Genomic DNA, 20,286 nt, shown 5'->3' with positions numbered 1-20,286 from the left:
GCTGTCGAGACGCCGCACGCAAACGCGCTGCGTGTCAAGGTCTTCAATTCCGTACCCCCATTATTCTGAGCCCGTAAAACTCTATTTGCAATGTCCTTATAATATAAACACTATCGTGGTACCGTCATGTCTCACGTCATCACTGTGTTAATCATCTCATGAGCCATCTGGCTCTGATAACTCGTCGTACCCATCGGGTAAGCGGCTGCAATTATATTTTTGTACTCTGCATAGATCAACTACGAATGTAGCAGTCGCTGCGCAACTGGATATAATGAGAAATCTCGCGAGTAGGGATCTATACATGGCTGAGACGCTGCAACCATGTTGACAGAGTTAGAGGTAGCGAAGGTGGCAAGCTGGTGCTCGACTGGTATATAACCGAAACAAGCAGAGGAGTAGCACATACGAATGGGCCGCTCTGCATCCGATTATGGGACGAGCACCAGCAATTTACGACTGACGACTAAGCCGCGTGGAAAAATTGGAGGTGACACTTAAGCTCCAACCTATGGGCATGACGCGGTAGTCTAATGGGTTAATTCCCATGTATGCATAAGGTCATTCTCTACAATTATAGACCCCTGGGAACGCTCATACCACTCCTGGTGCAGTGGTGCAGCTGTTAAGCGATGCGCTGCTGCCCTGCAATGGCAGCATGGGCCTTGTGCGATGCAGGTTGCTCTTCCCGAGCGACCAATCATTACTTTAACTGCTACCTGCCACAGTGGGCAGTTTGCGAACTATACGGTGGGCAGGTTGTGATGACGCCGCAAGGTCACGTGACCTGAGTGGCCCACCTGCCTCCTATAGGTTGCTCTCCGGGCACCACCTGCCAGAGTAATTAATGCTCGTGATCTTTCACTCACAACGCCTGCAACGCCAACGCCGGATTTTCTGCGTAACGGGGCCTTTAACGCTGTTGCGTTAAAATTGGGGTTTTACGTAGTTAAAGCGAGCACGACGTGCTAAACCACTCGAGGCAACACTGCCTCAAAGGCAACCGCATGCAAGATCTTATCGTCAGCCGCTATTGGCAGCCGCGTGTGGAGAGGGGGCGGGGGCGGTTCCGCGCGTTGACGGAGCAGCTGCTCAAGGCGTTCGCCGCTGGCGCTCTGTCAAAGGTCAAAGGCTGAGGCTTCACGCATACCTCGGGTTTTCCATCTTTGCTAGCGAAGTAGAGCTTTCGCGCTAAAAAGCGGCCTTGAGAAATTATCTGGAGCCCTCCACTACGGTAACTCTTTCTTCTTTTCTTCTTTCACTCCCTCCTTTATCCCTTCCCTTACGGTGCGGTTCAGGTGTCCGCCGATATGTGAGACAGATACTGCGCCATTTCCTTTCCCCAAAAACCAATTCTCAATTTTTCAAATTTAACTTGAGGCATGCTTCGTCTTTCCAGTATCAGAGATGCAGCTGCGAACAAGGGCACGAATCGGGGCGCGTCCGCTGAATGATTTCTTCACCTCTGTTCCGTTCCTTCCTTTTTCCCCTTTTTTCTCTATCCACTTCCTACCTGATTACCGATGTTGCGCCACCAGCCTGGCGATAGGCAGCTCGAACGCGGCCAGCCCAGATTTCGCTCTTCCCTCCATCTCTGTCTTTCCGTTGAGAACTTAGGTGGGCAAGAAAAACGGAACGGACATATCTGGCACAAATATCATTGACCTGAAGAAAGCCCCTGCTTTAGGTTTTATGTTTGTGCCGTTGGATACGCCATGTGTTTTGAAAGTGAAAGCAGCAACTCTATGCGAATGCTTTTCTGAAATTCCTACAGCCAGTATGTCCTTCAAGATATTCACCGCCATGTTGGTTAGTCTAGATTAACCTTTGTGCGCAAAATTTATTGCCTGGCAGCCAAAGTAAAGAAGAAGAAGCAGTCACCGGAAGGAACAGAAGCAAATAAAAAGAAGACAAAGGAAACAAGAAGAGAAGAGAATTTTGTATGGGTCTCTAGCATGCACAGGCCAATAACAACTACTCACACTACAGTTCTCGACATGAAAAATTCTTATCCTTTTTCGTTACTCTAGCTAGCACCTTTATGCACCTTCATTGAAAAGAATTATTCGCATTATTTCCCGTTAGCCTTAATTTAATCACAGTGAGTTTAGATCCAAAGCGGTTTGCCAGATGGCTTTTTGCTCAGCAAGTCGTTTGCAGTCGCATTCACTCTTTTCAGTCACTATAAATAAGGAAAGCCCAAGCGAATTGTGGCATTTAAGTGAACCGTGAGGTGGTATCCACTTTTATTTCCGCACATCAGTTATTCGAAAAGCATTGAAAAAGACGACATAGTCGTGGGAACCATTCATTCAACTTGTATATGTGCGTAATAAAAACCGGTGCCGATATCGTCTTGTGCTTGAGCTTATCGATCTCTTATAGCAGTCGTCAGACCAGCCACGCATTCCCTGTCGCTAAGTGTGAAGCGCGCATGGGCTGGTAAAATAAGACTACGCTGCGCATGGACCCGCTTACATGACTGCTAAATTGTCTCTTCAGTGCCGCAGAGTGTTTCAGTTCTCACCAAGCGCGCACTAACAAACGGGCTCATTTATATACACGGCCAAGATTTCTTTTGTCTCGTGTCGAGGACGGCTACAAACAGTCGTTGCTCCTCGGATGACTAAGGCGATAGACGGTCTTCAAGAGCAACTATGCGAACTTAGCTGCGTCTTGTTAACAGCCCCGTCTGTACAATTCATACATAACAGGCATGACAATCAAAGACAGATGCACAGGCATGCCTTGACAACCAGCTGTTTTCGAAGGAAGCTGTTGTGAGCGCGTGGACTGACGCCATGTAGCTGCGGTTAACCGAGGTGACGTCGGCCTTGTTTATCTTCACATATGCGTCTGCCGAGTTGGACGGCAATAAGGTGTTTACAGGCTTCGAACTATTAACCAGCTCACATCACAAATGACTCCGCTTGAGTGGCTTCTTTTCGACAACCACGTAGTGGCGGCGTTTTATAATTACAAGAAAACGCGCTTCAGTTCTTTCTAATGCGCCACCGCGCCTGCATTTACAGACTGATTGGAAAACAAACGTTCAGCATTTAGTAAAACCCCGTTTATTGTACTGTTTCAGCTCTTCCTTCGTGTAGGTGCTGCGCGAATTTTATTTGTATTTATTGCTTTAACACCAATCCCTCACGTACACAGATGAAATTTAAAATTGTTGCTTCCCTTTGCACAAGCAATGAAAAATCGGGTCTTACTAGCCAAATACGCCAAAAGTGTACCAAGACAGCGAACATCCGAAGCAGGGTGCTTCGCTTGGGGTTGGCTCCAATTACGGACACTTGGAATTTGCATCAATAACATTGGATGTTTATTCATGACGCCCGTCGCTGACTGTATCCGCTTCCTCGGATGCCTGTAATTTCCTAGCATGCGTATTTTTACTGTTAGCTCTATGCGCACCGAACAGAGTTTCATTCTCTGAGCTGGCTACTTTACGCAGCAAAGTTGACACCGGCGAATTCAATATAGAGGAACGGTAGCCCGACACCGCCAGCCAGGCAATACTTCGCACTCGCAGATTGTCTTTCATGCCGCTCCCACCCGAGTAGCGGAATGCCAAACACGGTTCCTCGCGCCTACTTGACTAGCTGCGTTCGAGCTAAGAAAAGAACCCCAAAGATCTAGCGCACCAATCCACTTAGAGACCGTTTTCTCGTGCGCGTTAATTCGAGCGGGGCTTAGCGCGCCAAGAGCGCGGATCTCGCGGAAAAGCCGAATATCGGACGTCTCCGCCAAGTGGCTGCCGCAAAAAAAGGAACAGCGGCGGGCCAGGACTGACCACGGCGAGGCCTCCAATCGGCGCCATGAGTCCGCTACGCGGGGATTTGGCGGAGGAAAGCTTACGCCAAGCTGCGGCTGTCCCAAGAGCAGCGCTGTCATGGCAACACGGGCAGGCACTCCCAAGTAAGGAAGTCGCACTGCGGAACCTCCGCCTTGTTTCGTGGCGAGGAGGCTTCGACAGCGCGCCGCGCTTCGAGTGCTACGTCGGCAGATGAATCCTTGCCGTCCAGCATGGAAGCTGACGTCCAGCACGAAGATAACGGAACGAAAGGTCAGGGTCTTGTTGCATGGGGCCCCGTGTGTCCGTGGTTCTGCGAATACCGGCATCCCGTTGTACAGCAAAACATGAGCGCAAACGCGCGAGTTTTATGTTATTTTGAAGGTCCTTGCGTGGGAACACAAACTCCTCTTGATAGTGGGGCTGCTGGTGGCTGATGACGCTCAGAAATCTTTCCAGTGTTTGGGTTGAACGGGAAGTGGAAAGCGATGGCTCACGCTTTGGCTGGTGTGCTGGTGGAATTTCTGCTGTGCGAACTATGGTTTCTCCAGGAGGTTCCTAGCACAGGAACTTGGCTATCCTATAGGCCTAGAAAGAGTGGCACGCCAACAAGTGAACCCAATAGCACCTGCCTGGCGGCTACTACCTGTAAGCGCAATAAATAGGATGCATTGCTGTCCGTGCACTGGATGTATACTAAAGAAATACGCTATAACGCTAATTTAAGCATTGAAAATTTTTGTTTTGTGTGAGGACTGCAGAGGGATCGGTCGACTTGGTGGACTCAACTTGTTGATCATCCCTTGGAATCGGTTCGTCGATCTTGGAAACGAAAACCAGTAATAAATCGATGCCTGGAGTCCATTTCTAAAGCATTAAAAAAACTCTTCAAGCAACAAGCGTGACCGCGTGAGCCAATACTTGCATTTCAGTTGCATATTTGCTTTACTGCAGTGAGCACGGCGGGCTTACATTTCATGAATTCTTTCTCGATTACATGCGGATATTCGCATCCTCTCCGAAACAAAGCCCAGCCGGCGCAGATTTGTAAAGAAACGATAATTTGTGACAGCTAAAGAGTCTACTAACCCCCCCCCCCCCCCCCCCCCCCTTTAATCTCTGTTCACTGCCTCCTCTATTCGCGCCACATACACAGGTATCCATTGCATTCGCTGCAGGCTATTGCCGTCTTTCTCCGGCTGCCTTGGTGCATTTTCTGAAGACCATCCGAGCCGGTGTTTGCAAGAGTGTGACTGCGTTCACACTCTGGCTGCACGCTCCGTGCGATCCTTCAAGCCTGGCCCTAACGCGGATCCTGTTCGGTAAGATGCCACGCTGCAACACTGCGCCATAAGTAGCGGTTGGAATTTTGTGTTTAAACAAAAAAAAAAGAAACTATGAACGAACCAGGCACGTATCCAAAGGGGGGGGGGGGGGGGCGGGGGGGGCATTTCCCTTTCCCCCAGCAGTGTTCAGTGTTCTTGTTAGGCATGGGCCCTGACAAGAAGAAAAAAATACACTTGTATATACTCCCTCTCCGCCCCCAGCGGTATATATATTTCGACATGAACGCAACTAGAGATAAATGCCTGCATGGTTCTAATGCATTCAATTCATAAGCGAGGCAAGTGTCGTGTTTTTCTCGACTGTTGCTTTCGCTTTTTTTTTTCATTTGGTTCTTGCGCAATTTAGCTTTCATTAGCAAACTTCCATTCACGTTTTTTTTGTATTGTGACCCGGTCACTTCATTTCTTCATTCTTACTTTTTACTATGGCCATAGCATTTAATATTGCAACCATTGCTCTAGGCATGACGACTTGTGCGTTAATTACTAGCATATCAGCTGCTCTTGCTGCTAAAAAACAAGCCAAGGAAAACAATACGTAACTTTTGACCACACAGGAGTGCTACATACAACACTGAAAAAAAAACTGGTAATATTTTAAACTGGCGATAATATTCTGCGAAAAAACAAACAAACAAACAAAAATCACTTTCTGCAATAAACACTTATACAGACTGCCGAATTCTCAAAAATTTAAAATCAATAAGTCCGATGCCTACACATAAGTCAGTGCTGCTGGCCTGTTGGTCTCAAGGGGATGCTGCGGATATTATTTAAACTTTGGCCTAGCAGTGGCCTGCAGTATTCTGAAATAAATAAATAAATAAATAAATAAATAAATAAATAAATAAATAAATAAATAAATAAATAAATAAATAAATAAATAAAGATTTTATTTAAAGGGGCGATTCGCTTTCCAACAAGTTTTAAATATTCGACTCTTTTGGGACAACGCTTGACATGTCATCATAGCACAGTGACACACAGCCTTCTTTTCCAAGTGCTGTGCTTATTACTGTTATGCCTGGTTTTCTTTAATTCGTGACATTGTATTCCTGAACCGTGTCTTTGTATCACCTACTCCTGAACAAGGCCTAAGCCAAGCTGCATGGCAGTATGCAATAACTAAATAAGAAATATGAAAAAAAAAAGCATTAACCGGCATACCGGGAAGCAGAGATTGGATCTGAGTGATCAATGTGTGGTACAAAAAAGAACAAAACAATGAACACCGCAATTCTGCCGCAGCCAGTGGGCAGCAGTGGTGATGCGCTCAATTCGAGCACAGTTCGAAGAATTTTGGCACGCTCATAAGACATCGCTGGCAACTGTTGCCCGTCTGTACGGGGTGAGGTACTACGTATTTGGGTTGCGACTTAAGAGATATAGCTTCTTTCTCTCTGGCCTGTTTGACGAATTCGCTCCATCTCTCGATGAAAAGCGGAGTGGGTTCACTCGAATAACTCGCACCACGTTATGTTCACATTATTTTTATTAACTGCTTTCGTATGTGGAATCGACGGCCCGTGAAAAAAACATCAGAACTGAAAACGGAAATGAATACGGAACCTGTATTTAACAATTCACATTCTTATCCACTGCGCCGACTGGTGCGGGCAGGGCAATTGTTTTTTCTTTAGCCCAATCTAACCTCTGGCCGATCCCAGTGACAGCGACATCGCGGTGGCACTCGAGATGACGACGAAGTGTGAAAGCAAAGAATAGAATACTTTCGATCTGTCTGTTATTGAACTTTAAATGTTCTTCGGTCGTTATTTTCTGTCTGCTATTTAACTTTAGATACTCTTCAGTCGTTTTTTGATACATTTTTCAAATTCACGATTGGTGCTAAAATTTTGTCGTAATCTCCTATGAAATTTTTTTTGTTTATGCCACTACACCTTGGCCAATCCCCCCGCGTGGGTATGTGCCATGTTTACTGAGGTAAAGAAGAAGAAGAAGAATACTTTCCTTGAAATAAGGACCCTGGTGTAATGTACAGCATTCTTTTAAAAATGATCGGACGCGCAAAGGCAATCATTGCGCTACGGAGCCCTCTTCTGCCCTGTGAGTTCGCAGACAAGTCGCAATTCAGGTAAGTTCTGGTTTCATCTGGCTTTAGCGAGATAGTGGCAGAGCGGAGCTACTACAGCCACGAGTTCTCTCAGCCTTTGGCGGCGAGCTTTGGGGACATTGAATCTGAGATCACTAAATGTTTCATCACTGTTTTTATACGCGTATATTCGTACCGTTACGTACCGACATGTCAACAGCGATAAAATGGGAAAGCAAAATACCACAACGTCTGTTTTGAATAACGCATCCTTTACTTTGAAATCACTGCAGCCATTTTCTTTGGCTGTCATCACCAAACCCTGGCGGACCCCTCCTCATGGGTATGTGGCTGACTGAAGAGGTGAACAACGCTGCCGCACTTTCATACCAGAAGTGCGGTTTTTAGACCAAAATAGCAGCCGTTATTTCATGTGAAGACACCCCTTTGTTTATTATGGACATCTGTAAAATGATAATTGCAGGCAAATGAAAAACATACTTGACATTTCGACTACTGCTTTTCATAATCTGGATATCACAAAGCGAGAGCTATACCTCCTCAAATGCGCAGACACTGTCGGTCCTGCCTAGGCACGTATTCAAGGGGGGGGGGGGGGGTGGAGGAGGGGGTACCAAGCAGAATCAAGCTCACCCCCTCCCCCAGTCTTTTGGCAGCGCTCTTGTTTCGACCGATACAAGTGCCCCAGGCTCCTCCCTAAAAAAAATTTCTGGCTACGTGACTGGTCCTGCCTGCGGTGCGGTTCGCTGATCGGTAGAGACGTTTAGCGGTACTGCCTGCTGACAACGAGGAAGCTTTGTGAATCACTGGAATCAAACTGAGCCCAGTGCGTTCACGGTTGAAGCAGCAGCGCGAAGTGACGAAAGACTAAGGAAGCTACACGACACTCGACGAGCGTCTCCGTCTCTAGTCTTACTTCAGCCTGCTGTTTCAACCACAAATGCACATCATCCAGCGTAGCTTTGCGTCCTGCTTTAGCTTAATGCAGCAGGTTATTCACAGTATAAAGCTAATCGCAGCTTTAAGGCACAGTCACATGACTCCCGTCCATTCCATGTCTGGCCTGGCTATGGATCCATTAAAGCTGGTATATTCGAGATCTCGCTTAGCCTTTTGTTCCAGCGCCTTGGAAATGTAAGCACTCACCCGTGCTTGAAGAATGAAAGTGTAGTGACTAAGATTCAAATTGCCAGACGATATGTGAAATCATCTCCAGACAGAATAATTTGAACGAGCCCGCAGCACAGACGCTGGCGCGTGTTTTGAGCGCAGGGGCTGTTATGGTCCTGGACCAGCCGGAGGAGCGCGGTTTGGCCTTCGTGGAAGAACGCTGGGGTGACCCCAGGGAGTGCCGCTTTCCCCTGTTCTCCTTCCTGAAGCCGCTGCCCCTTGAAGGGATGTACTGCGTCCAGCTGCTCATGCTGCTCGGTGAGCTGCTGCGTGCTCGCTGTCGACGACGAGTGGAGTTCTTGCCAGGCACTGTCGTGGCTGGAAACCTGCAGAACAAGCAATTTAGTTAATCGTTATCGCTCTGTTCAGAATTTCACATGGTTGAATGCATTCGCTTCGAACCAGAGCATTCGTGAAGGATATAGCGGCATGTGCAGATGGCTAACTGCAAGTCTACACGGATAGGTGTGACAAGCGGCTTGTTGTACCTACCTTTTCACTTTCAATCGTTTCGTTTTTGCGTTTGTAGAAGCAAGTGCTGTAGGAATAGTCATTAGTGGTACGGGCGAGGTCTCTCTTCTTGGACCTCCCCCTACACGGGCCTACCTTTATTATGCGCGACACCTAGCACGACATATGGCACGACACGGGAGACAGTGCCGGCCTTGCCTGTCTTCCGCGCACGTTCGTATGTTATGCTAACGTTTGTGTCGACACTTAAAAAGCATTGCTTGATCAAGGAGCGACTAATCTGCAGTACAATCTGAGAGTCTCTGTCTCCCGTAGAATTTACGTTCCTTCTGTTTGTGTAGTTCGCTGTTCAAGGAGTTAAAGGCGTGGTTAAGGTGCGGTTATACTCCGACGTAACGCGCGCGCGCGTGCGCGCGCAGCACGGCGACGTCACGTCGGCAAAACGCGACCATCTTCACTCCAGCGGCACCTGACCGCCGGCGTGTTCCGCGGCTTCCAGCGCGGTCCGACGGCTCCCGGCGCCGAATGCAGCAGGCTGCATTTCGCGCGGGCAGCGCCGGCCGCCGCCGGCCGACCGGACCGGTTTCTCCTTTCGTCGGGACACGGCCGGTCTCGAGGGATGGGCAGCGCTGTTTTGCGAATCCACGACAGAGGGCGTGTCGGACGTTCTGCGCATGCGCTTCTCCAGACGCAGCGGCAGCGTCACGTCGGAACAGTCGGACTGTAGGCGGGTCAAATTTGCACCTGGCGCGGCGTTGCCGACTTGACGTGGCCGACCGCCACCGGCGCTCGCCCGCACGCCTAGGACGTCGGAGTATATCTCAGGCTACACTTGTTCGCGATTATGGGCGTTGGGAATGCCGGAAATGCAGGTACAATCTTTAAGTGGTGGCAATCTTTGCAGGTGCAGTTGGCATCACCACGGGAGCTTTCTTCAGGAAAAGTTGCCTCGCTTTCCTGCTTCCCTACTGGTTCATCTTCCTGCTGGAGAAGTCTAGATGGAACAACCATACTTACCTCTACGGGTTGATCGCAATGCTGCTCAGCGTGACAGGGGCTCATCGGCTCTGGTACATGCCTAGGTTTTTAGTTAAGATCTTGGCTTTGTGTGCAAAACTTTTGTCACAAGTGCCCAGAATCCTAATGAGGTGAAACTTTGAAAGCAGTTTGTCGGACAGGGCCAGAAAGCTTTCGTACGCCAAAACCGGTTCCTGTTTGACCGAAGCCCAACCGGAACAGCTACCGAACGAGCAGCCCAGGCTTAGTTTCTGAAACACGAGACACTTTTTATACAATCTGCACCGCAGTCAGATGCTCCATTTTAATGCCTATCAAATTAAATCAAGGCATTATTTTTGCTACATTCCTGGTTTGGTCGACGAGGGTCACATTTTGCGGGTACCAACGGCATCCCTCGCCCCTGCTGATAGCAAGTCGCATAGTTTCACGCTCTGAAAAAAAAGCGAATATGCTATGTTTTCACAAAAATCATTGCCCGAATGACTTCGTATTGTCTACCGGCATTGCATTTTTGCACCTGACATTTTTGCTAATATTATGCGATATACGAGAAACCCTGCTTGTTTGTGTTACATGTCGTACGTCACTCCTGTTATCTCCATGTATTCAGGTCTCCTGCGTGTAGTAGCTATGTACTGATTATGAAGGGCCCTCAACGAGCCCACAAAAAAGCCTACAGTCAGTTGCAAACGTTTGTACTCTTCTTGCATGTGACAGGGAAGCTGTAACAGAAGTCAGGGACGTGAGTGACAAGTTTAGCGCTGACGCTGGAATTCCGAGGTTACGGTAGTGAAGCGCTCTCCTTCATTCGCTGCTCATTCAAGGGACAGTTGCCAGCAGATGTTTAAATAGTCCACATTATACTAGAAAGACTTCGCTTGTTCTGCAGCGATATCTGCACTTTCTCAGGGGCAAACGGTGTGGACGTCGCGCCGCAGCATGCCTTAACCAAAAACTCTTAGCGTTCACTGCCTGGCTCAGGCGAATGCCGTTCGGTGAGCCAGAGAGTGGGCGCTCTCAGAATTTGCCGTGTCTGGTCGTGTAAATCAGGTAGTCTTTGCACTCAGCGTTCCCGTGACGTGGGCGGTTAGGAGAAGGGAGGGGGAGTTCGCTGCCGTCACACCTTCGTAACTTCGTGCCAGGAAGGGAAGTCGGAGATTAGATTTCTTTTAAATCTTTATGAACGACACTTTAAAATATAGTTTATTAGTGTCATTTAAACTAACGATCAACCTCGTTGGATCATTTTAAACCTGCGACCGATATAACTATTTCTATCGACGCGGATAAATGCGGGTAAAGTGAGGCTGATAAAGGGTGACAGATGCTACTGCACGGTGTACACTAAAATGATCTGGCCGAAAGACATAACATTAATGGTCGCACACTCATGTTGCTACACCACAGTCTACAAGGAGATCACTCACTCAGTCACCCCCTCACTCACTCAGCCCCTCACTCACTCACTCACTCACTCACTCACTCACTCACTCACTCACTCACTCACTCACTCACTCACTCACTCACTCACTCACTCACTCACTCACTCACTGGTGGTGGTTGTTGCTATGAAGGGGGGAGGGGGATACTGGTCCCGATGTATGTTGGCCCTTTGGGCATCACTCACTCACTGAGTCGGTCGGTCGGTCGGTCAGTTGTACCCAAAAGAGATGGCAGTAGTGTGTCAGTCAGTCAGTCAGTCAGTCAGTCAGTCAGTCAGTCAGTCAGTCAGTCAGTCAGTCAGTCAGTCAGTCAGTCAGTCAGTCAGTCAGTCAGTCAGTCAGTCAGTCAGTCAGTCAGTCAGTCAGTCAGTCAGTCAGTCAGTCAGTCAGTCAGTCAGTCAGTCAGTCAGTCAGTCAGTCAGTCAGTCAGTCAGTCAGTCAGTCAGTTTTTGTACCCAAAAGAGGTAGCAGTAGTCTAAGTGTGATGAGAGAGTTAGGCTAGGTTGGCAGGAAAGAGCGCAACTTTGCAAGACCGCAAACAGCGCACCAAATTTTCCAACATTCGTGCTGGTGCAATTGTTGCACGATAAATTTTCTTCAAACATGACACCGACGCTCTTCACCAAAGGGACAGTGCCTGTGAGAGAGTTTCCAATTATAGACGCGCCATGAGCGTTAACTACCTCCCTTTTGGGCCTGAAACGCACCGCTAGCCTTCATTTCAATACTACTAATGACAATGACCTCTGTAGTAAGAAGCCAATTTAGTGCACTTAAAAAATTTCATTTGCATGACAAATAACGTGGTGTTAAAATGAATGGTCATCGTCGTAGATAACAAATTTTATTGTGAATATTTGAGGCATAATTAATGAAAATGTGAAACAGCAGAACGCCAAGAAGACTACCTTCAGACAGCCCAGATTTTGTCCCTCTAGAAGATGAAGCACATTCAATAATCGCAACCTTTGCCTTCTACGATAAAAGCTACGGAAGAATAAATTTAGAAAATGTCGCATAAAGCACAGGTTTCAAGTATTTACCTTCGCGCTTTCCACAGCTGGCCTTACATGCAGCGAAAAGTTCGCTTTTGCATTGCCTGTGCTGTGTTCCCTTTTCCCTCTAGAATCACCGCAGGCGGGCGAAGTGACTGCCTTATTGAGTTTCCTAGTAAAAACTTCTTACCTTCCATTGTGTGCAGGTCGATCGACTGCTGGAGGAAACAATTTTTAAGGAACACCGACATTCCCAGGTGGAACTACGTTCTTCTGAGGTCACAGGTAAGTGCGAAATAACTATAACGAGGCCGACGCGTAATGTATAGATAAGCCTGCTCTTCGAGCAGTACTACTGGAGCTGATGAGTACGTAGAACAACCATACAGGGTGTTTCACCTAAAACTACGCACATTTTAAAAGTACGCTTTTTCAGTTAGAAGAGCGGTTTCTCGACATAGCATTGTCAGCTAACTAGCAGGCTGGTTAAATAATATTGAATAGCTAACTTTTTAACTATTACTGTTTGGTTCCTTAATTATTGACAGGCGCGTAGCCTAACGAAAGTAATATTCATATCAGCTTATAGATTTTCGAAAATACAATTACCCTCGGCGCTGTGGCCCAACAAATTTTGGCCATTTCGTCGAGTTACGTGTATTGGATAGGCTGCTTTGCCTGCGAACTTCTCGAAAGCTCATGTATTTTGGCGCGATGTAGCCAGAATTAGTTGGGCCACAGCGCCGAGGGTAATTGCATTTTCGAAATTCTAAAAACCCATATGGATATTACTTACGGTGGTCTACACGCCTCTACCCCGATGACGTCAGTAGGTAGAAGGGCCAGCCTTCAAGCTCGCCCCGTCTGCCCACTGATGTCATCGGCGTAGTGGACGCGCGGCAAGGTGTGTCGCCCTAATCCTTTGCCAGCTACTGCAAGCAGCGATTTAAAAAAAATGTTTCTATATTATAGAGTCAATGCAGAGCTTTCAAACTTGACTCGTACACCTACAAAGACCACCTCCACAGACCTGTTGCACTAAAATATGTCCATCGAAGTCATTTCAGGGCCCCTTTAATCTGCCTTTGTTTTCAAAACTGCCATGATTTGAAAAAAGAAAACAATAACAACGTGTCTTCAGCCGACGTCCCTCAGGTCAGGGCAAATAGAGTCGCTCTGGTCAAGTGGTGCTGGTTCCTCGGACACTGACGTTCGAAGGCGTTTGCCACAGATTACGGCCATGCTCCTCGTTCGGGCCACGCTCTGGACATGCCTGAGGCTGACCCAAATCAACCCGAATGAGAGTTTAAATGGTTGGCGCCGCCCTTTGGGGGTCGCCTTTTTTGGACGACCATATCTGCCTGGTGGTGCCACCGCCTTGAATTGGTGAACTTCTGCGGCAAGCGAGTTACATAAGAACGAACGCATTACGACGTGCCACGTGACGCTCAGTGTTGGCTCTCGAAACGTACAGGGTATCAAGCCTAGCGGCCTACATGTGGGGCACCGCTTTTTTGTGCAGTGACACTGAAAGTGTATTTGTGTAAGAGCTTGAGCCCGCTAGCGTAGCCTCAAGAGGGTCTATACTTTTCCTGCGCAAGGGTTGTTTTGTGTGAGTTCAGATTGCGCGTTGTGTGAGTTCATAAAGATCCGCCACTCTTTTCTGCACGCCATTTTTGAAATTCCACCCTATCGACTACATTGTAATTCTACAAGAGAAACTAATAAAGTTCGCGCATTTTCATAAGGAAACCACCACGAGTGATGAGAAATGCGGCTTTCAAGTCGACGTCAGGTGTTTCAAGCGTTTCCACCCGTAACAGGTAGCAAATTAGCTTCTGGAGATGCGATTGAGATTCGCATCCCTAGAGGATGGATCCCAGCCACACCCATCCCCACCGCTGGCGTTGCACCAGAACAGAGTCTAGGAGCCAATACTACACCAACCCGTAACTGGTGGCGGGGGGTTCGTGATCTGATGAATCATGGCTACAGCCTATAAATCTAGATTGTTTTTTTGAGGGACCAATAACTGGCTATCAATGGTCCTCTCTTTACTAGTTATCATCCAAGTTCTGAAAAATAACTAGGAGCAAAGATCAACCCAGCATGTAAGAAGATTCAGGCTTTTGGAGAAAAATATCGGACCTTTCTCGTGCACTCGCAACTTGCATTGGTAGTGCCTATGCCTCGAGTTTAATGCTGACGAATTTCCTCTATAGTGTAGCAACACTTGTGCTAGGCCTCAAGGCACGAGACTTGACCTTTCGTACGCGCCTCGGAAAGGCCAACCTCACCAACAACGTTTTTCATTCCTGACAATCAAACAGTAAGCGCGCACGTAAAGAGGCATGTCCGATAAGCGTCTCAAAGAACGAAGCCCGCGAAGTGCGAGGTACGATATCGCTGAATTCCTGAGAGTGCATATCTGTAAGGCCACATATTACGACTCTACACAGCAAATCGAGTGCTGCACCGTTGTCGGGTGAAATTACAACAGCATTCACTGTTTCGCACACAAACAACATCACACCATATCTGTCATATGGCATTCAAACATGCAAAAAAGGGGAGAGACAGTAGAGAGAGAGGGACAGTAGGTCGTTGAATTGGTTAGTTAGCGGTTGTGGCCATATAGTTTCTCAGAATTATACGCAGAGAGAAAAGTGGCACCATCGTCTATAAGGGTTTCTTAAAGAACACTTCATCCACCAAGGGCATGGCGGGAAGATGAGGTTTCGTTTTTGGCTTGGCTTGTGTTGGGCCGAAACGTGGATTCTGCCGCGGAATCATGCATGGCTGCGCCGCAAAAGAGTGGCTAGACTTGGCCACCGCAGCCTCGATGCTCTACACCCTGTGCAGATTACACTCTTTTAAGGGAACGTTTTCTACTTACGTAACAAGTTTAGCGTAGTAAACCTTCGGTATTAGGCTCGTATGAAAATTAAAACATTCCTTTGAGGTTTGCCTTAGGAAAAATTGTACTGTTATGATTCAATCTAAGTTTTCGGCCAGCGCTAGCCAAGCCGAATACGAAACCTTACTTTCCCGGCATGCCCTTTGTGGATGAAGCGCAGCGCTGCCAGTTTCCTTCTAGATATGCGTAAGAAACTCGATGGTTCTGGAAAGTGCTCTGGAATGTGAGCACTATGGCGGTGCTCGCATAAAACGATAAAACGAGAGCTCTAAAGTACACCATAAGACCTGAGCTAGAAATTGTGTTTTTACGGTATATGTGAAGCGTCGTTTAAGCTAAATATACCGATATACTAGAGATCCCATGCCTCTCTGCGTGAAGCATATTATTTGTATTTGAAAATTCTGAAATGCATTACGTTTCTTCTTTCTCGATGTCAATGTGCTTCTTTGTGCCGGGTATGTGTTCACAAACGTAATGAGGAATTTCGTGGCCTGACGCTCTGTTTTCCATGGTGGCTAAGCGGCGGTGGAGTTCTGCGGCTAAGCACCAGCTCACGAGTTGGAAACCCTGCCCCGGCGCCGGAATTTCGATAGATGTGGAGGTTAAATTCTGTAACTCCCAGACACCAGGACTTTTGTGCATATTATGGAAGCCCAAACGTAAGAAATCGTTCCAGATACTTGCCTGGATGCAAGCTTGCAAGCAACTGCAAGCAACTGTGATATATATTAATTTACAAAAATGACGTCCTACTCTAAGGCTGTTGAACATTTCGAATGGAAACTAATGTTGAATTCTTTGGCAGTGTACTCTCGTGATAAAAAGTTCAGGGGACGCGAGCGTGCGAAAAAAAAATGACTTCGACGCAGTCACGAAATCCAATCCCCTGTGGGTGCGTCAAAGCATGAGGGGACGGGCATGCTTTATCCGCTGGTGAAAACACCTCGTGACTGGGTCGCGAGGCAGAGCAACAATAAACTTTTTCCGAGAACACGCGTGCCATGAACTTTTGATCACGACAGTAGGAGCAGGGGCAGACAAGTGTACCAGAGATGCGACAGTGACCCACATGGAATGATAATGTTCGCGACGAAATAGTTAACAGTGAGAAAAAACATTCTTATCTGGTGGACAGCTTGGTCGTGAAACCTAACATTTCTATATTATTTATGAAAACAATGAGCTACATAGAGCATTTTGCGCTCCTCGCAAAATTTAGAGGTAATAATAAATTATTCCTGCTGGAAAAAATAACCTGGAAAAGCCTAAATTATAATTTTTTTTGTTAACCCGATTTGTACCCGAATCTGAACTAGAAAAGCAGAGCCAGATTTTTACCTCGCTGAATTCGAAAAAATAAATAAAACCCGTAACGAAGCGCCCTATATAAAATATTACAATCAAGCTAGAAGAAATTTCATCAGCCGCCAATATACACCTTTGCTGAATTATGGTATTCTTAAATTCAGTCCAGGTCTCTCTCCCAATATTTTTTTTCCCGAGAAAGGCACGACAAAAATTTCGTTCGGCACCCGTAGCTTGCCTATGTGCAGGTCTCGCCCATTTCACAGCTGCGCCCAAAACGGCAGCGTCTTCCTTTACATCAAACTTCCGTGGAGGCTTCATCACGATTAAAGGGGTCTTCAGTGACCTTGTTAATAACTACAAAAAAATGATCGTCACATGTTCTTAACGTAATTATATGAAGGGCTTACCGTGGCGCACGTTTGGAACAGACCTCTTGTGCCCGCAGGTGTTCCTGGTGTATTTCATCGCCGGCCTTAAGAAAACAGACCGAGATTGGATCGGCGGTCACTCCATGGAGGGCCTGGGGCGCCACTGGGTCTTCGATCTGTTCAAGTACGGCTGCATGTGCTCGTACCTTCCGGAAGAAGCTAAATGATGCATACTTGCTTAGAAAACTTGCTGATAACTCGCAGCGCTGTATGCCGCACGTGGATTCTGCGCGTGCTTTTGGTGGTACCTTTTCGTAAGGTGGAGCACAAAGCAGTTGAAGCGACGAATTGCTTATCAAGTCGTTAATTTGATTCGTGGGTGGGGTCGATGGAAAAAATGTAGGAAAACCTGGGTCACCGAAATAACTGGAAAGTTGGCTTCTCTAAGAAACCATACCGCTGCTGTCACGACAAAGTCAGTGATCCTACATGAGGGCCTGTAGCCTACCAACAAAACTGGAGAGTGCGCGGCAGTTCTTTCCACGAAAAGTTAACCAAAAAGAGAGCACTTTTGCGCATATGTACCGTACAGTTTTTATGATACAGTGGCAAAGGAAAGTCGTTATGCTGCAGTCGCAGTTATTCAGATGCGAAGTCGGTGAAGACGTACAGCCGTGGACAGAAGTCTCCTGACCGCGTGTTTCATAAACAAAGCCGATAGCTCTATTATTAGCTGTCGGCTGGAGACCACACTCGTGGAGGTAAAATTCAAAACCCTGTTCTTTCACCTCGACGAGTGTGGTTTCCAGCCGGTGGTTTTCCAGAGCTATCGGCTTTGTTTACGGAGCACGCGGTCCAGAGACGTTTGTTCCCGACGGTACTGGATGAATGCACGACGTGGAACTCTTTGGACGTCCGATATGCACTTAAATTTAAATATGCTACGTAATACCTCCTAATTTCGTTGTCGACCAAATCACTCAGGGAGAATCGAAGCTTTAAATACAGATTTGCCCACTTTTCTAGACACCAACTTTCATGTTTTGTGAACTTAACAAGTCGAAATGAGGTGACAACTTATTATCAAAAATAAAAAACTGGTACGTCGATTTTTGTAATTTGGTACTCTTAATTAAGCGATGATGAGCCTCAAAGAGGCCATTATCGCTAATTAGCAAGCCTTAATTTCAGGTCAACCTTGCTCGCAGCACGAAAGACACGAATAAATGACGACACCTGCTAACGAGAAAGAAAGGGACCTATATGGAATTGAAAGAAATAAAGGCAGATTTTTTTGCTGAAAACCAGGCAGTTATGCGACGGTCTTACGAGTATTAAGGTTTTTATTTCTTACTTAGATGACTAGGTGGTGCTTTCAGCGATAGGGACTTATCTTGCAGGTGATCTGCGAGCTCTCGATTTATTTTTCCTGTTATTCTTTTTTGAGGTACTCTTGAAACAATCTGAATGCGTCTGCTAGCAGGCGCTTCAGCCATGTTGAACATGAGCTGATGCTGGGGATGAGATTGCTCGCTTTCACATCCGGCTGCCTACGTTTGGAAGACAATGCACGAAGAAAAATGTTCCAAATTAGCCGGCGTAGTAAGGAGCAAACATGCATAGTCCTGTTGTACCACTACCAGTCCTCAAGCAGGATCGAAGGCCATCGACGTTTATTTTATTCCTTGCCGAAATTTCGCCACCCTCTGGGTGGTAAACTGCAGGCTGGTCTTGACCGAAGAGCAGGTGGACTCGTACGTGGTCCACTGGGGCGGGTTCCTGCTGGACCTGACCGTCGGCTTCCTCATGGTTGCCTCCGCGGTGCGGCCTTTTGGGGTGCTCTTCTGCGTTCTCTTCAACGCCATGAACTCCAGGATGTTCTCCATCGGTGCGTTTACGCCGCCTCTGCGAGGGAAGCTAGCGGCGGCACCCTGTTGAGGCAGCGGATGTTGTCGGGGATGAATAGAATTCCGTGACGTTTGGCACTGAGATATTGTAACAGCACCAGATGCTTCAGACCAAAGTCAGTAAGGGGAGCAGCCTTGTTAAGTCCTTCCTGAAGTAAATTCTTCACATATTCGCTGATTTGTTTTTTTTTCAATAATTGGTGGAAATGCCGGGATACGATAGGCTTCCTACGGATGATCTGTCCCTCAGCCACAACTATTAAATGAGGCCTTCAACACATCAAGCTGGAAGACAGAGAAAACTGAATGATAGAGTTGAAGTAAAAAAAAAGAAAAACAGAACGTATTCACTTGGTGGAAAACACGTGAGTGCAACAGCACACCGCGCACGATAAGCACCGCTCACAGTTTGCCTTGACTTCGCGTGCGTAAAGCAGTCTGTAATACGTCCGAAACTAGGAACCTATTCCGAATAAGTCATTGCGAACAGGGACACAACACAAAGCGCGAAAAATAACAGCAACAAGAGCAAAAGTTCTTGCGACCTCGTGGAAGCGTTCTAAATGCTTACAAAGCATCCGCGAGCTGCACATTTTCCATTCACTCTGTCTTGCCGAATGCCTGTCCACCGCAGACGCGTCGCAGGCCAGGGTATATGAACGAGACGGGCGATATACGCATTGCCTGGCTCGTACACTCTACTGCTACTCATTTCTTCGGTTTTAAGCAGCATTTCTTGACTCGGTTTTGGTGGGAAACAAGCAGCAGTTGTTAATACGTGAACTGCGAACTTAAGAGCAGTTGCCCGTTTATGCAGCCACCATAGAACGCATTTACCATGCATTGTGATGAAAGGACAGTAGTTATAACGTGAAGGACATGCATGAAAGCAATGACGTGTCCCGTGACTAATATGGACATCTATCTCGAGGCTCTACCGACACGAGACATCAATCACGAAAGGGATAAGGGTGGACCCCATAAATGCTATGCACCTAAAACACGCAGGCCCTATTCATGTGGCATTACCTAATCCGCTCCCTCTCAGAATGCCGCAAATGGCTGTGAAAGCATGCCTTTGTTTCACCGTGCACGACTACGATCTTAGAACGCACGCTGGAGATTTTGGTCGTTTGTCTTAGAGACGTTTGCACAGCGCTGTAAGCACACGCCGCTGGGCAGTCCCAGCCGGTGCGGCAGTGAATGTTTCGTAGGTAGTGCCAGAACATGCCGACTGTAGCATCAGCACTTCTCACACAAAGTGATTACGTTATTTAGTCTCCAGTGCGCCCAGTGCTGTCAGCGTTGAGTTTGAACCTTCGACAAGCGACGCTAATAAGCGTAACCAATTTCAGGCAGTACACATCTCCATATGATCCCGTCTGCGTGCAGGTGCGGAAAGAAGTAAGCGAAGCAGGATATGACCTTTAAAAGCTTATTGTGCGTCACCTAACGGAAGT

The 20,286-nt window shown here is 47.3% G+C and overlaps 1 protein-coding gene across 1 annotated transcript in view; it reads left to right on the top strand.

Moving 5' to 3' along the window:
* The first annotated feature begins 4,989 nt into the window (after nucleotides 1-4,989).
* Nucleotides 4,990-20,286, top strand: part of GC (gamma-glutamyl carboxylase) — a 66,588-nt gene continuing 51,291 nt past the window's right edge. The window contains exons 1-6 of the mRNA XM_077649458.1: nucleotides 4,990-5,127; nucleotides 8,498-8,653; nucleotides 9,771-9,936; nucleotides 12,530-12,608; nucleotides 16,997-17,103; nucleotides 18,644-18,807. Of these exons, the coding sequence (XP_077505584.1) occupies nucleotides 8,506-8,653; nucleotides 9,771-9,936; nucleotides 12,530-12,608; nucleotides 16,997-17,103; nucleotides 18,644-18,807 (664 nt within the window). The 5' untranslated portion in view covers nucleotides 4,990-5,127; nucleotides 8,498-8,505. The remainder of the gene's footprint in view (nucleotides 5,128-8,497; nucleotides 8,654-9,770; nucleotides 9,937-12,529; nucleotides 12,609-16,996; nucleotides 17,104-18,643; nucleotides 18,808-20,286) is intronic.

Source organism: Amblyomma americanum, chromosome 1 (genome assembly GCF_052857255.1).
Source record: "Amblyomma americanum isolate KBUSLIRL-KWMA chromosome 1, ASM5285725v1, whole genome shotgun sequence".
Lineage (NCBI taxonomy): Eukaryota > Metazoa > Arthropoda > Arachnida > Ixodida > Ixodidae > Amblyomma > Amblyomma americanum.
The sequence above is the reverse complement of the archived record's forward strand: the minus strand, read 5'-3'. Positions and strand labels throughout refer to the sequence as shown.